Here is a 17,344-nt window from a genome sequence, read left to right as displayed (position 1 = left end):
AACGCCTTGGAATCTTAATTTGAGATTGCACCGTGTGTTTTGATCAGAGAGAAGCAGACATGGCGGCACCTGGTTCTGACAATGCTCTTCTCAAATCCACATTGTCTTCATCATTATCGGCAAGAAATGGCTTTGAAGTGACATTGCTGCCGTTAAAATACATTCATTAAATAGTTTTATTCCTTGTATATGTGGATAAATAGGGTAATAATGTATCGATTTAGCAATCCGGCCCGCCAATAACCTAATTTTCTCATATCCGGCCCGCCGGCTAGAGAAGTTGTTCGCCCCTGGCCTAAGACAATGTAGGTGGTCCGGTTTCACCCTCAATTAGGCTACCCTTAATCAACACAATTTAATTCAATTCCAAAACTGATCAAATTTATCATGGCAGAACAGACGACACCGTGCTCTCTGTAGTCACTACCAGCATTAGGATTAGTCTCAGTGCAACCTACCTTGAAATAAATTGATGTCGTGTTCAATGTTTTTTTTTGTTATTTTCAAACAAGTTTCCGGAAAATTTGTCAGAATGTAAAAGACTCAACACCTAGAATGCGGATTCAAACTTGCCCATCTCTCACTATGCCAAGGTTTTCAGGAAAATTATTGGGATATTTTAGTTTTTTTTTAAATGTCTGCTGTCCGACATAAATATATGGCAGTGGCACATGTGTATCAGCGTTGTATGTGCACGATGTTGGAATCGATAACACGTACCAGACCAAAGTAAAGGAAAACTCTATTTGGTAGAGGGAGCAATTGCTAATTAACATTTCTTCACGGGGATCGCATTTCCCTCGCGCTGGGCTCCAACTGCAATATTTGCCGATCTGTAAATAGCAAGATTGAAGGTTTCGACTAACATGCTGTGATTATATCGGTTAATGGTTTTATCGCTGTTGATCATTTTGGCAGCGCACTTCGCGGAGTCACATGCTAGGCAAGCCTTTATATGACTTGCATCCCCATACTGCTCTCCTCTAGAGTAAGGCATCCCGATGGCCCAAGGGATGATGTCATAAATGCGAATGCGGTTACACTTATTTCTTTGAATTTATGCGTATTATGTTCAGGAGTTGGTATACCTACAATAAAATCAAGAAATGTAGTGACTCATAGGGTTAACATACGTCCTCTTTTAAGAGGATTTGTCCTCTATTTTGACTTTTTTGAAAGTGTCCTGGGAGGACGCCCTTTTGTCCTCTTTTTTTAAATTTAGGTCATATTTACAGCAAAATGCGAGTGATATGCAGTAAATTAGCACAGCACGGACGCTCTGGCTGGGCGAAAAGTTGACTTATTTTTTTAGTCAACCACCCGGCAATGTGGAGGAAGATACGGTATTTTGGGCTCTGACCGTGAAAGTTGACTTTTTTTTAGTCAACCGATCACAAAGTGGGAAAAATTCACCGATTTTTGAGAATTCTTCTCCGGTTTCTCAGATTTCTGAAAAAGTGTCCTCTTTTTACATTTCCAAAATATGGTAACCCTAGTAGTGACACTAAATCGCGCGAATCTGACAAAAAAAATTGAAGTTGAATTATTATGCGTTGAAATACTTCACTTTATGTGAAATACCAAAATAATTTTAATGCGTTTTAGTTTGGTTTTGAAAATAAGTTGCCTAAATATCTTGTATTCCAAATGCTTTCTTGTATTAAGTACATTTTTCAGTTTACAGGCGTAGAGCCTGTAAACAAAAGGAATCTAGAAAATATTATGAAAAGGAAAATCGAGGGAAAGTAAGTAGCTTGAGCTTGAGTAGATATGTCAGATCGTTGTCTAGGAAACTTCAGTTGAGGCTAACATTCATTAACGAAACATGATTATTATCCGTCATCTAACTGTCGTTTAATACACAGCTATATAGCTTGAGATACCGTGTTGACGCTGTCATAAAACCGTCCGGATCATTCGTGAAATCATGCATGAGGGCTTGACAAAGCTGTAATTCGGTGGGTTTTATGTAGCTGTTCGATGACAGTACGCTATGTTTGTGTGATCTTTAACCTAGCCTAGGCGGTATACAAAGAATACTTACTCTAGCCAGATTGGAAGCACCACTAATTGTCAATTCCAGTAAATATAAATAGCAATATAGCAGCATATAGTGTGCAAATCAACAGTTGAAATGGAATATCGGAAAAAATGTTCAATTCTAATCTTGGTCGGAACTGCGTTCCTTACCAGCTGCTACCTCCCTTTTGACAGGCAAGTAGATTTACTATGTCATTAACATTCACCCACTTTCTGTCTACAGCAGGGCGGGAAAGCTTTCTTGGTAGTGTGGACCTTGTGAATGATAAGGCATGTTGCATTGTGAATTGTTTTGCAGACTTACTATTCTGATTTTTAACTGCGTACAAAGGAGTGCCTTTAAAATTTTCGCACGGATAAACTGTTAGGAGGTTGGGAAAACGACCGTTTGCTTCGTTGGGCGCATAAAATCTTTGCTGTGGTTAAATACGCATCTAACAGGGAGGATGGGAGCGTTCTGTCTTCATATGCGAACTTGGAAAATTCACGTTCGCAAACGAACCTTGGTAGGTTCAACCCTGTCAACCGCTTAGTGCAGGGTTTCTTGAAGCAGGGGTTGGCAACTTATTTTTGGTCCACGGACTAGTAACAAAAATGTTTTCTTTCGCGGATCGGCCCCGTAAAACATGTACGACATTAAAGACTTATTGCAGCTCCTACACTGTACGTTCGTTAATCAATTTGAGGAGGTGCAGAGGCAACGACGCGTAGTGGACTATATCACAACAGAGCAGGAGACTCGCAATTTTGTAATATATATACGTATACGCGACCTCGGGATGCATCATTTCACAAATCAAAATTTCCATAGTGGAATCCGTTATGTAATGAATGATACAATTTGCTGTGATTAAGTTCATTCAAGCGAGTATAACGACTGACCGCATTTCCAATCATTGATAATCACGGGCCAGAAATATTCTGGTATAATATTCGTGGAATTATACTTCGTTCGTATCAATTGTCATCGATGAGTTTGTGCATTTTAGGATTGATTCCCCTCTCTGCGAATTCAGTTCTGAACTAGTATGATGACTACCCAACCCAACTAACATATCAATCTTGTTGTGTAGACATGGTAAAGACCCATAAACGTTCGAGCGTGTGCGATAGGTTACAGATAGGCCATATGGCCCGTATGATATACCTATACGTTATGGGTCAACAATAGTTTCGGAGACTGGAGCTCCTTAAGCGTCGCGAATCGTGAGTGATCTATTTATTTTAAACTCCGATCCGTTTTTATTACTGGCTGAGTACGAAATCGCGGGAACGATATATCAATTAATCTGGTTTTCATATTTGGTGAAAAGAGTATCGTTAGGTGGAAACGCTCAGCGTGCTTCTACCTGTTATTGCGATTACGTCACGAAATATTTATTGAGGCTAGATGTTGGATTCTGAAAGTAGAGGTATATGAACGTGCCTACGCCAATTACACACATGTTCTGAATAGAGATATCAACTTGGTTGGTTTTATATTTTCATCAGTGAGCTTGACTACTATAATTCTGAATTTTCACTTAACTCCACAAAGTATATAAATTTTCGCCAACCAGCAGTGGTCCGCGGAGCAGCGGTTGCTGACCACTGTCTTAAAGTATAAGTCGCAACCCAAACGAGGCTGGCGAAGGTTATAAATTTCGGTCGCCGCCGCATTAGAGCGATCGTTTGATATGTATGTCATATTTGCTGATGTCAAATTTGCTGAATTTCTTTCAACTGAAAATGTTTTCCAAGTTCACTGTGTTGGTTACTATTGCCAAAAAGCGACAACACGGAAAAATGGTTATAACAATATGGTATGTTTATGAAAATTTGCTGACCATTGTACAGTTTTATATGTCTGACATAGGTTTCTCTAAAATAGGCCGGGCCAGGCCGGCAAGAGGGAGGAAGGGAACGGGTCAATGACTGTCGCACTGCCAATCAGACATAGGTTGATTACTTCATGAATGTAACTCATTGCGACTACGATTACTTTTGAATCACGCGATTACGATTGCGATTGCGACTACAGCAAAATCTGGAAGTAGTCGATTACGATTACGATTACATTGGAAAAGCAATCACGATTACTAACGATTACATTTATTTTGCACATTAAAACTAACCTTGGAAGATATAATGAAGACAATATAAGGATTGCGTAGAAAAGGTCTAATGAGATGACAACTTTCGTTATACACGCTACGTCATTTGCTTGTTACGTCACAATGTACCAATTGTCCATCTTTATAGTGAAACATTTATCGCACTTAACGATTTGCATTCTTGCCAGATTCGCTGCCGCACCCCAAACTCTCAAATGGGGAGGGGAGCGAAGTTGAGGGTGACTCAAAAGTATTTTGCGAATGAACATAAATAATGAAGTATTTTCAAGAGATTTAATTGACTTGATTGTCTAGATTTTGAAATGCATACCTCCCCCCTCAAGAAAAAACATGCATTACACTGGGCAACACAGTTGTTGTTGACTTTGATCAGGCAATTGATGTTGACAAACTTTTGGGCGTTGAATTAAAAAAAAATGACTTCACGTCAAGTTTTTTGGTTTAGGCACCCCCCCATTGCCTCAAAACGCACATAATAGCACTATTTATAATATTTTGTGTTCATTGTATAAAACGTTTCAAAAACTACAACCAGTCGAAAGTAAATCATTAGTCTTTACATAAACATTTGCACTGCTTTATTTGGTTGATTTAAACTGATATTGCTTGTACATGACCAATAAACTGCGAGTTTCAGGGTTCAAATTCACGCTAATAACCCATAATTCTGTAGGTTGTCTAGTTTGATACTCGAGCAATAGTCAGCTAACATATGTACGCTCCAATCTACTCTGGTATCTTATCCCTATCATCTTCTGATGTTGGGGGACATTTTCTCCTTGACCATCTCTGACTACGTCAAGGTTTTCAGGGAAATTATTAAGATTTTTTTATGTCTGCTGTCCGACATAAACATATGGCAGTGGCGCATGTGTATCAGGGTTGCATGTGCTGTATATCCTTATTGTCTGAAAAACATAGACAACACAATATTTCAAAGCTGACAATTACGATACAATCGTGCTCGGGATATTGCAACAATTCTATGTTACTGTATTGTTCTCAATGTGTCTGTATTATTCACGAAGACTAACTGAGTGTGCAATTGTTACTGCACCTAAGACGTTTCCATTTTTGAGAATGCCACACTTTAGGATCCTTTTTGAGCTACCTGTAGGCATTTGTCATTCACTTGATTTCTAAATGGGGATTCATAACTCCTCCAGTAATCCATGGTGACAGTACCATGCCAATACCAGTATAACGGCAATACAAAAAGCTACCGAAAGTAGGCCGACCACGAAAAGGCTGATTATCCTGATCGAAAGTGAGATACCGACTCTACCTTGCCAAGTAATCTTTTCTCACTTCGTAAGGATGGTCAAAATTCCGAACATTTCTATTCCAAGTCCCAAAGCCTATGTCAGATCAATAACTTGTGTTGATGGACTACTCTACATTTGGAATCATCTTCAATTTCAAAATCTACATCATTAGGCCTGCTATCTCTAAGATCTTCATCTTGATCCAAATTATCGAGCATATAGCAATTTGAAGTTACACTGGATAAGCTGAATGAGGCATTGCACCTATAGCTGATAGTAAATGTAATGTATATTTTTCTTGCCATATCCTTTAACCAAAAATGGGAGAAAGCATCGGCCTAGATCAGAGGTCTCAAACTCAAATGTGCTCGCGGGTCAGTTTTCCCGTTTTGACGACGCCGCGGGCCGCAGCATTTATAGGGGTATATAGGGTGATTTACTCTTGTATAAATTTAGGCCTGGCAAGAAAAGAATCATCACATTTATAACTATTTGAATAGAATTGTTGTTGTACTTGATATATATTAATTATAAGATATAAACACCATATGGGCGGACAAATGTATGATGCCATTATAATTTATAATTTATAATTTTACAGCTACTATGAATATTTTGAATTTAACAGATTAATAATAGAGACTGATCTGATTTCAAAACATTTTTAGGTTTGAGCATTGTAATTAAATAGTATATTCATATTGAAATGAACCCGAATATTTTCGGCTGACACTCGTCAGGGGTAATCGTCAGCAACTAGTAGAGAATTGGAAAGAACATTGTATATCAACAATCGTATCACAGAATATGACGTCACCAGCATGAAATTTCGAATGAGAGAGCGTTCAATGTACTATTTTTAGGTGATACACGAACTCCTTTTGTTGACAGAGTTTTGGTTGGTGTATTTTGATAAAAGTTGATTCCAAGGCACACAAATGGAATTGTGAACGGCCTCGACCTACGATTCGTTGTAATTCCAATCCAGGATTCGGGTATACTTCTGATAAGTAGGCAGAGGTGATCAAAGTAGTTGCTGCTCAAGTAGAAGAAGAAGTAGCAACGAAAAAATCTACTCAAGTACGAGTAGAAGTACTTCTTACATAAGCAACCTAAAACTAGTTGAAGTAGAAGTAGAATTGACTGACTTTAAATCTACTCAAGTAAGTAAGTAGTTTTGAAAACAGTTATAATTCGTTCGCATGGACTGTCAAAGCTGCAAATTGAGCTATGCGTAAGGTGCAGAGAGCTTGATTCATAATGATGCATCCCAGGAGGTATCAATTATTTGACAGAATAAGCATTCTTTCGCATCATGAGATGCAAAATTATAGTATTGATATGGAAATGCGATACTAACGCTTTGTTTACTAGAAGACCCCGTTTTAGAGAATATCATGGCATGGCGCCTTACCCCATATCATAAGGCTCCAAGTTTAGGCGAAGAGCAATACGTAAAAGTTGTATCGGATACGGTTTCAACACTTTGCGCGATTAGTGTAACAAATATTGTGGATCGTAAAATTTAAATTTAGTGTAGCTTTATTTTCGGAAAATATGGAGACATATTACTACATTTGCTTTTATGCTTCAACATGTATGTTCTGCTGACAAAAGAACTGAAAGTAATTAGAATCCAAAGTATGATACTCGGAATTGAAATTGAAATACAAATATCACTTCTAGAAAGCGGAAAATATATTTCATGTCTTTTGTCCATTAAGCATCAAAGGTGACCTAAAATTAGCAGGACACGTCAGGGGCTGCTAGATTATGTTATGATAGGTTGCGAAACGGTAGTTTCAACGTTATGGTGTGTCATTGTTACTGTGGGCGCCAATGCAGTGTGAGCGGAACCAAGCAATCCGGTACCTAAATTATATTCACTGATACTTTCGTAGAAACATATTGATCACTCCATAACTACTGTGCGCGAAGCGCAACAAAATTTCTGGGCTCTACTTGACTTTTATGAATATTAAATGTTGGTACTCCGTGAAAACAGCCCCGAAATTCCTCAGGCTATCTTTCGTATTGGGGATTAAACTACTTCTACTTGACAAATTGAAAATAGCGAAAAGTAAGTAAGTAGATCACAAAATATCACGAAGTAGAAGTAGAAGTAGAGAAAATCAGATCTACTTGAGTAAGTACCAGAAGTAGAGGAAAACTACTTGAGTACTTCTAAAAAGTAGAAGTACTTCGTTACTGACCACCTCTGTAAGTAGGCTATTATTCTCATGGCCAAATATATTCAAATATAGGAGCAGAAACAAATATAAATATAATATAAATATATTAATGAATGTGTCCTAGTGATTGAAATGTCGGAACGCCGATCGGCCCATTGTTGTTACATCGTTGGAGCGTAACACTTCGGTAGGCTACTCGGTACCTGTAAGTGGCCTTAATAACATGGTTTAGCGACCAAAGATGTAACTGACAGATTGCCAATGGTTGCCATAACTACTTGCTTAGTTAGCGAAATATCAAGCTGCGACCTTCTGATCTATTACTATTCCCCTGATACGCGATTAGTTTGTTGCCGCGATTAGTTTGCTGCGTCCATGGTTATAACAAATTCACGGCATTCCGAGTCACTGCGAGTCCACTCGAGTAATCTTCATTTTGCCATCGAGTTATCCCGATTCTGAGTAATTCTAAGAAAGGTCGCGTCCAAGTCCAACTCACAAATTTCAGTCACGAATCGTCTAAGGGTCAGGTTTCGTCATCATGAATTGGAAATGTGGCGAAATAGTGAATCCACCACGGCATGGTAGCGTTTGCAATTGATGTGATAGTGAAGTTTGATGAATTGTTTCAGACCTTCGGGGGAATTTAAGAGGGGATTTTGACTTTATAACATGAAAAGATATACGTGACACTAAAATATTTTCAAATTATTTGAAATCTAAAATGTCGACGCGGGCCGCACAAAATAATCTGGCGGGCCGCGTGTTTCAGACCTCTGGCCTAGATCGATACCACTACCTTTTTTCTTAATAATTTAATTGAATCCTTGCCTAGATAACTTATTATATGGTAAAAATATGGATTCTTATATGGTATGGAAAAGTAATATGGCTAAATTCGTGAAAATTTGCATATTTTGGGCATATGTCGTAGATAAAAACAACTAGACGTGATAGAATAAAACCAGTGGCATTTCTGGAATTAGCACGCCAAAATTAGCATAAATCAAGTGCAAAATCGAAATCAACAAATTTTTTGTTAGGAATTGGTATTTCAGTCCCGGTCATTACCGCACCACGACGCACCAAAAACATATGCAGTTTGGGCCAATATCCACGAAGTGTGCTGCCTATAAGAAAGACCTTGGCCGAAACATTGGTTATGTGTCCATTGTCAATAGCAGCGCTGGGTGGGCGTGGCTAATAGTGCTGTCCTTTCAATCTGAACTCCACAATACAAATGCCACCCGGGGCACCTGCAGAGCAACGAAGACATGACAATTTGTGTGTGCGTCTCACGTAAGTTTTTCTTTTAGTCTGCCACGTTTGGGCGAATACAGATCTTTTGATTATGAAGCAGAGGGACGGGGGCCACGAATTAACCACATACAATAAAGTAATTATAACCACATACCAGATGTCATAATTATGAATTACCAGCCCCAAGCTCTACTGGAAGATCGGACTATCGGGGCTGAGAGTAGATTAAAAATGAGTAGTAATATAATGCAAATACCAACATTCTTGACAAAATTCAGTCATCAACTTGAAGTTTAACCACCCTATGGAGGCGTAAGACTAGGCTTACGATACGTCCTCTTTTAAGAGGATTTGTCCTCTTTTTTGACTTTTTTGAAAGTGTCCTCGGAGGACGCCCTTTTGTCCTCTTTTTTGAGATTTTGTCCTCTTTTTTGAAAATTTAGGCAGATTTAGAGCAAATTGCGAGTGATATGCCGCATATTAGCACAGAAGTGGAGCTCAGGCGGGTATTTCGGAGTGAAAAACGGTGATTTTAGCTCTGAGCGAAAAGATGACCTTTTTTTTAGTCATCCCCGTGGCAATGTGGAGAGAAAAAGGGTATTTTGAGCTCTGAGCGGAAAAGATGTCCTTTTTTTTTTTAGTCAACCGATCACAAAGTGGGAAAAATTAACCGGTTTTTGAGAAATTCACTCCGGTTCAGCAAGTTGCAAATTTCTGAAAAAGTATCCTCTTTTTTCATTTCCAAAATATGGTAAGCCTACGTAAGACCAACGATTGGAGTGAGTGAGGGGGCGGATTGCTGTTTTGATCCTGATTCCATGTACAACCCACGCTAACATGGTGTGTAAGCGGATTGTTATGGCGGCCGGTTCGAATGTTGAGTACAGAATTGCGAAATAACGATTGGCGCCCGTTTCAAGTAGAATCATATGAGAATAAGATCAAGTAGCCGAAACGGTGCACCATATCGTTATTATATGTCCGGAATATCAATTTTATCGCAAATTTCTGCGCGACGAGTGTACTAGGCTCAACCTTCATTTTAATCTGTTTGAAGTCTTGTCTAACCCAGCCCTATCGCCCGCTGTTGTTGAATTTGTTCTATCAGCTGGTAAATACATCTAAGTGCCTTTTTCATGGTGAGTGCCATTTTCCTGAATTTTTTTGAACATATTTTCGTCCGTGGCACACAAGACCCTTACCTTTAATAATAATATGAAAATAAGATTAAGTTAACCTAAAATTCTGCATTTCACTTAATACAGATATTGCCTGCTGCTGTTACGAGAAACGGCAAAGAACGGCTCGGACAGCTGTTGTTTTTAATGCTTCATTGTGGAAATCGTAATATTTCATTTGATGATTACAAAATTTCAAATCTTTGTCCGTTGTATATACGTATTCGGACACTGCTGGTGACACCCCGTGTTGCTTCATTCTGACAATTTTGTCTACATCACAATTGCCCATCATGCGCTTCTTGATATCAAAACCAATGATAATGGGCCTGTAAGATGTCAAATGATAATTTCACCGACAGTGCGAAGATCTACGATATAAACAAAATGTAGGTTGCAAAAATCTTTTGAGTTTCTAAACAATCTTGTCAATTTTTTGACCTAACGCTACAACTGTGACAAAAGTTGGACATATTTTGACATGTTAAAAGAAAATAGCCCTACTGATGACACAACGATCAGTAATAGAATTGTGCCTGTTGTGGTGGTACGTCTCGAACATTGGCGTACGCAGTTAAGGTTGACGTTCAAAATCAAAACCCTGTCTTTTTGAAATGCCAATTGTGCGTCCAATTTCAGTAGTTGACGCGTAAGTAAGGTTAGCATAATCAGCGAACCGTGTGGTACTCCGTGGCGTGTGGTACCCCAATCTTCACTTATTCAAGCATATAATAGTATCTGGCCCTATATTTTACGTACTGGTACTGATCGAAAACGTACCAATGCGGTAATGTGCAATGTCACAATGTGTCATGTCAGTGATGTGTTCGAACTGCGTTGCGCTTTGTTAATAGATAGCTATTTCAGTAACATATCCCAAATCAAAGGAACAGACATCCTCAATGTTGAGATTCGAAAAAATCAAATTAAGCGAAATTGCACATGAATTCATTGCACGAATATGAATATATCTATTTTTCTAGGCTTCATAACGCAACCGATGCTGTTATAAAAACCATGTTCGAACCACAACTGTCTTCCGCAAGTGAAGACGAGCTGGATGACATTCCAGATCTGCAAATCCCCACTATCAGATGTAAAGGTGAGATTCACTACGATTCTATTGTGCCCCGGTATGCAAGTGCGACGACCGTCTTGACCATACTAGTTACGATTATTGCTCCAATATAATCGATTGTAAATACGATATACCTCAGAATAACGCGATTACGATAACGATTAGAACCGAATCGTGCATTGGATGACGAATACAAATAACACGTATGCCATGTATGATATTGACAAGAATTCCTCAAATAATCCTCCAATCATTCTCAGTGCAATGTGTATCATGCCGGCAATTACATGTTTGCTAAATGTGCATTGTTCGATGCATAATTGCATATACTACAAGTATGTGTAAGTGCATTAAACTTTGTATGTGTCGCCGTTGAACGTGAGCAGATAAAAAGCATGTCACTGACCAGTGACCAGCCTTTATACGTAACGCATACTCGATTTCGCGTCCAGACTGATCGTATAGTTGATATATATCATGAGCACGGTGTCACCTGTATCGCTCTTGTACTACTCTGTATAACTCGCAATATATATACAGGATATAAATGCAGTAACCATTGTAACCGCAGAAATATCAGACGTAATCTGGTTACACGACGTAGCACTGTCAGCTGCCTTCGCTCCGGTTGTAACTCAAACACTCGTCTTCTTGGGTGACGTACGGTTTTTAATGATCAAAATTCCCAGTGATTATACAGCTGAATAAATAATTTACACCAAAAACAAAACACTTAATACATCCAAATACTATAAATTACATAACATCAAAGCCAAATAGAACCCTAACTACAATAATACTACCCTAAACTAAACGATTTAACCCAAAACTATGATATGCGACCAATAACACGCAGTGCACCACGTGAAGCGATAGATTCGAAGCGCCAATACCATCATTCATGCGTCAAAAAAGAAGCATTGGCCCATAGCGAAGGTGGAATTCTGCGACAACACCCATAAACCAAGCAGACCCCAGTTCATGTTTCCAGAGCTGTATAAAAACAGCTACATAATCGTGCTAAATAAGCAAAGACAAATCGCAACCAAGCAGCAAAGCCAGTTCATAATAATCGATTATGAATATTGCGTCATTTGGATGGGTACCTTGCAGTATCCTACTCCTGCGTGAATGCCTGATTCGGCATAGCATTCTTCTGAAATTCCTATGAGCTGTTCAATTGTGTACATAGATCGGGGATGGCCAATCTGCGGCCGCAGACGGAAATTTGTGCGGCCGTGACACGTAATCTAATTGGTATGTGTTGGCGATCGTCCACAGGCAAACTGAATGTACGAATTGAATCCCGAATTTTTGAGAGATTCTAATTAATCTGGAAATTTTCTTCACGCTGCATGCGATTCAATGCTGTACTTCATTTTCCATTTAAATATAGTAGCGGCCTTTGCAATCGCAATACGGCCCTGAATAGCAAAAAGGTTGATATACCGGTATACATCTTGATCATTATATTGTTAATTATAAATAACACATAGGATAAAGTCAGTAGGATATTATGAAACATGTTACAGGAAATTGTCCACCCAACAGGACATGTTATGTGATATAATATGTGTATGGTGAAATAGGCTACGTATATATATATTTGTGTGCTACAACGTAATTGATTCATTCGTTTCATTCGGATATATTCAATTCGACATTTTCACTTTGGTACGATTGGATCAATAAAAGTTACAAGTGATGGAGACAGAAACTCATTCATTCACATCCATTCGACGTTACGCTTTAGAACGATTCAATAAATTTATAAGTCTTGAGAGACAGAAATAGATGTACGTTTGTCCGTGTGATCAATTATGGGTGCACACGACAGGCTCTGTCGTACACAATGATATATATCAGTGGTTCCCAAACTTTTTCGGTGTGAGCACCAAATTTAGAATTTCAGAGTACGGTCGGGGCCGCACGAATACTACGGCTATGAAACGGACCCAAACAGTCATCATGGCTATTTCGGAGTAGTTTTATTGCCCTGGCGAGATTTCAAAACTGTACACTGTTTACCGCTACTTATCTGCTGTATGGTTCTATACCAATACCGAGAAAACCATTACCGAGAACGGACATTACCGAGAACGCTATTACCGAGAATGGACATTACAGAGAATGGACACCACAGAGAATGGACATTACCGAGAATTGACACCACAGAGAATGGACAGAACCGAGAATTGACACCACAGAGAATGGACATTACCGAGAATTGACACCACAGAGAATGGACATTACCGAGAATGGACACCACAGAGAATGAACATTACCGAGAATTGACACCACAGAGAATGGACAGAACCGAGAATTGACACCACAGAGAATGGACATTACCGAGAATTGACACCACAGAGAATGGACATTACCGAGAATGGACACCACAGAGAATGAACATTACCGAGAATTGACACCACAGAGAATGGACGCCACCGAGAATTGACACCACCGAGAATGGACATTACCGAGAATTGACACAACAGAGAATGGACATTACCGAGAATGGACACCACCGAGAATGAACATTACCGAGAATGGACATTACCGAGAATGGACACCACCGAGAAATGACACAACAGAGAATGGACATTGCCGAGAATTGACACAACAGAGAATGGACGCTACCGAGAATTGACACCACAGAGAATGGACATTACCGAGAATGGACATTACCGAGAATGGACACCACCGAGAATTGTCATTACCGAGAATATGTACAATACCGAGAATGGACATTACCGAGAATGGACACTACCGAGAATGGACATTACCGAGAATTGCCAATGTCGAGAATCTAACTTACTGAGACGGACGTTGTCGGGAAAATTATACCTGAGAATTGACACCGAATGTGGCAACGCCGTGATGCACATACACGCGATCTGTACCTACATATGCATGACATGCCTGCATGAGAACATGCATAAATTGTACAGGTGAACTTATAGTCCTAAAGCATGTGATCTTCGATCAATAGGGTTGGTTTTAAAGCGGTTTTACAATATCAGCTGATTGTCTACAACGTTTCCGATTCGTGTACCAACCATGACATACGAATTAGCCTACTCCGCTTCACTGATACGGAAATCTGTAGCATCCAGTTGTCATGCATATCTCAAAAGAGTATCATATGGTTGAAATCGAGAAGTCATCAACTCTCACAGAGCTCGCAAAGGGAGTAACAAATATGCTGGCAAATCATGGTCTACATTTTTCATTTGCGGCATGGGCCTACTCATTTTCAGTAGACGGTTAGTCATTCTATAGATTGGTCAACATATATGTTAAGGCTGACGCGATAATTCGGGAATAGAGTGTATCAAGTAGACAAGAATTAATATTGGTAGCAGATGATTACTATGGAGAAAGTGCGTATTCAATCAGTAGTGACCGTCACGAAAATCTGGCTCACGAATTATTGTAAGAGAACGTGTCTTGTGGTGATTCTGGGCGCAAACACAATTTAATGTAGGGCGTAGATAATAAAGTTGGCTTGAATAAAAAGTCTATTATCGCGTTCATCAGGATTTAACAACACAAGATAAAGAAACTTCGTTGATCGCTGCGTATACAATTGATCGAGGTACATTTTTCATCTAAACCAGTTAGCAAACCTAGACAAACTGTACACTGCGTAATATTCCTACGCAGAAATATATTCGATTATTACCGTGACGATTGTGATTCCTAGGTAATGGCTTCGCTCAACAATCGGACAATCAACGAATTATGCACTTACCTTTGTAATGCAATATATCATATCTATATTCAATGATACGTTGCGTCGCTGTACCGTACTAATTGGACCCGAATTTCATTTCGCGATGATGATAATTCTACCTGTTACAATCGCAGAATATTTTATCAGTAGGCTGCCGTTTTACTCAGCAACCTGACAACTGACAGCCAACCATTACGCTATCTTGCAGATAGTCACGCTATATTTCCTTGTCGCTCCTTTCCTACTGTTTTAAAGCTTCTACGGCTAGCAAAAATAAGAGACTGAGAAGTTCTGAATTTACTGTAAGCCCAGAAACTCCAGTTCCAACATTATAAGCAATCATGTTCCAGGTTATTTGCATTTTATTACTTGTCTGTGGCATGCTAAAATGAAACATCCACAGGATAAATAGGTACAGCGGTGATCACCAACACAGACTTGGCGTTTCTTCATCAGAAAGGATGCTAAATATGTGGTGATCGCTATTATCTATTTATTCACTTAGATTGCATGCCACTCTTGGCAGAAAATCTGTAGTCATGTCGGTTGACCACGCTTCATCACAAAGCCGCTTCAATTTGTCGCTAATGTCGACGTATTTTTTCTTTCTTTTAGGCGTTGCCTGGCCTGTGGAAGTTTGTAACAGCTGCACTCGATTTTGCATGACATCCATCCTTCAAAAATATATGTATATTCAAGTTGAAACCAAGTACACATACATCTTCCATTGTTTATACTCACTTGATACACTCTAAAAATTTCCAAATGGTTACGTGACATCCCCCAGCTAGAACGCGGAAGCCGTGATGCCATCCTTCAACAGAATTGTTGGTTCGGTGCATTGCCATCGATGGTACATTGTCGCACATTCCAAATGCTGGGTGCATATGCCATTAAGTTATATCTTAAAATATAGAGTTAGATGGATTATTTTATTCAATTCAGTTGGCTGATATGTGAATAATGAGTTGGTCACAAATCGGCGAAAGCGAATCACAAACAAATTTCGGCGCCGCTATTGATGACTTAATGTGCGAATCGATTAGTGTTGTTGGTATATAAACGCATCGCAGGCATAATCTAGTCTGACGGGTGGTAATTATAAAGATTTAGGTGGTTAAGATAGAACAACAAGGTCGTGAAGATACAATAATAACAATATGAACATCGTTAGAGTAGTCTTCGATTCTACCCCATAGTTTTAGAGATCTCAACACACCAAAAATGCTATACTATCTTACACTGATTCAAACCTGATGACGCAATACAAAATAATCCAGATCAGCAAGAATTTCAATGTGGCCAATCCAATCCTCAACAGTGAAAAAGATTGCATCTGTTAATATAGCCTACCTATATATGTATCCCTAAAATAATTAGCCAAGTCCTCGGCAAAACTTGGCCAGCCCGAGTTAGAAGAAGTCAATATTTTGAAGCACTGTCTGACGTCACACGAAAGCAAGGGCCGTCAAGCACTTCACCTGGAAGCAATCATCCCGTTTTGCACTTAGCGTTGACGCCGTAGCCAAAATGAACGCTTACCTGAGCGGAGAAACCGTTTATCAGGATTTTTCCTTTTCATATATTTAATTCCAGCGACTAGTTTTGTGAACAGCATTCAACCATTTCAAATTCAAATTCAACCCCCGAAAACGGTTTACAAACGGTATTGCGCGATTCACGAACGAGCCGAAATAGCAAACAGCTGACTCAATATTATTAGTGAATTTTTTGGAACGTGTTTCGCGGTCTCGAAAAATTGTCTCGCGGACCCCAGTTTGAGAACCACTGGTCTGGCTAGACGTTAATCCATTTCCCAGAAAACGATATTGAAATAACATCATACCTTTGAACCATTTCTTTCGCCTCTACTATGCCAAACGTAGCACAGTGATTGTGTTCTTGAGATTGCTTCAGAACGATTGGTGGGTCTGATCCTTCAAGGACTTTCAATGAACACCGACATTTTTTTCTGTCATGATGCGTGCATATCCAGTACGAAGTACCATTCGAAACTTTCATTCTCCTAAATACGAACTAATTAAATAGTATATTCATATTGAAATGAACCCGAGTGTCAGCCGAAAATATTCGGGTTCATTTCAATATGAATATACTATTTAATTGTATATTGAAGTTCTGTACCTCCAAGAAGCTCTTTAAATACGAACTCGCCAACAGCGATCAACTTATTTCCTCGCGTCGAAGGAATGTATTTTGCTAATACATAAGGTCCTGATTGTTCTGCCATTTCGTAGGGTTGGTTTTAAAGCAGCTTAACAATATCAGCTGATTGTCTCGAACACTCCACATTCGTGTGGTGATGATACCAACTACGGCATAACAATGAATACTTTCGCTGGCGCACAAATCTGTAATAACCCGCTGTGATTCGAATCTCAGGAGAGCATGATATGGTCAAGAGCCACTACAGAAACTATGGTACGATAATGAATTCCTTCGCTTCACTGGCGTGGATACCTC

The 17,344-nt window shown here is 39.3% G+C and overlaps 1 protein-coding gene and 1 long non-coding RNA gene across 2 annotated transcripts in view; one reads left to right on the top strand and one right to left on the bottom strand.

The window, feature by feature from the left end:
- Positions 1–10,996: 10,996 nt before the first annotated feature.
- LOC145436914 (sialate:O-sulfotransferase 2-like) overlaps positions 10,997–17,344 on the top strand; it is a 48,149-nt gene continuing 41,801 nt past the window's right edge. The window contains exon 1 of the mRNA XM_080314103.1: positions 10,997–11,151. Coding sequence (XP_080170229.1) covers positions 11,067–11,151 — 85 coding nt within the window. The 5' untranslated portion in view covers positions 10,997–11,066. The remainder of the gene's footprint in view (positions 11,152–17,344) is intronic.
- Positions 15,205–16,893, bottom strand: LOC145436900 (uncharacterized). Its single transcript, XR_013914480.1, has 2 exons — positions 15,602–16,893; positions 15,205–15,534 (listed from the first exon to the last, which is right to left on the bottom strand). It is a non-coding gene; the product is annotated as an uncharacterized LOC145436900 (long non-coding RNA).

This window comes from Botryllus schlosseri, chromosome 4, assembly GCF_051294905.1.
Source record: "Botryllus schlosseri isolate E-star chromosome 4, Bs_hap1, whole genome shotgun sequence".
Classification (NCBI taxonomy): Eukaryota; Metazoa; Chordata; class Ascidiacea; order Stolidobranchia; family Styelidae; genus Botryllus; species Botryllus schlosseri.
Note: the sequence above shows the minus strand (reverse complement) of the source record. Positions and strands in the feature narration are given on the sequence as shown.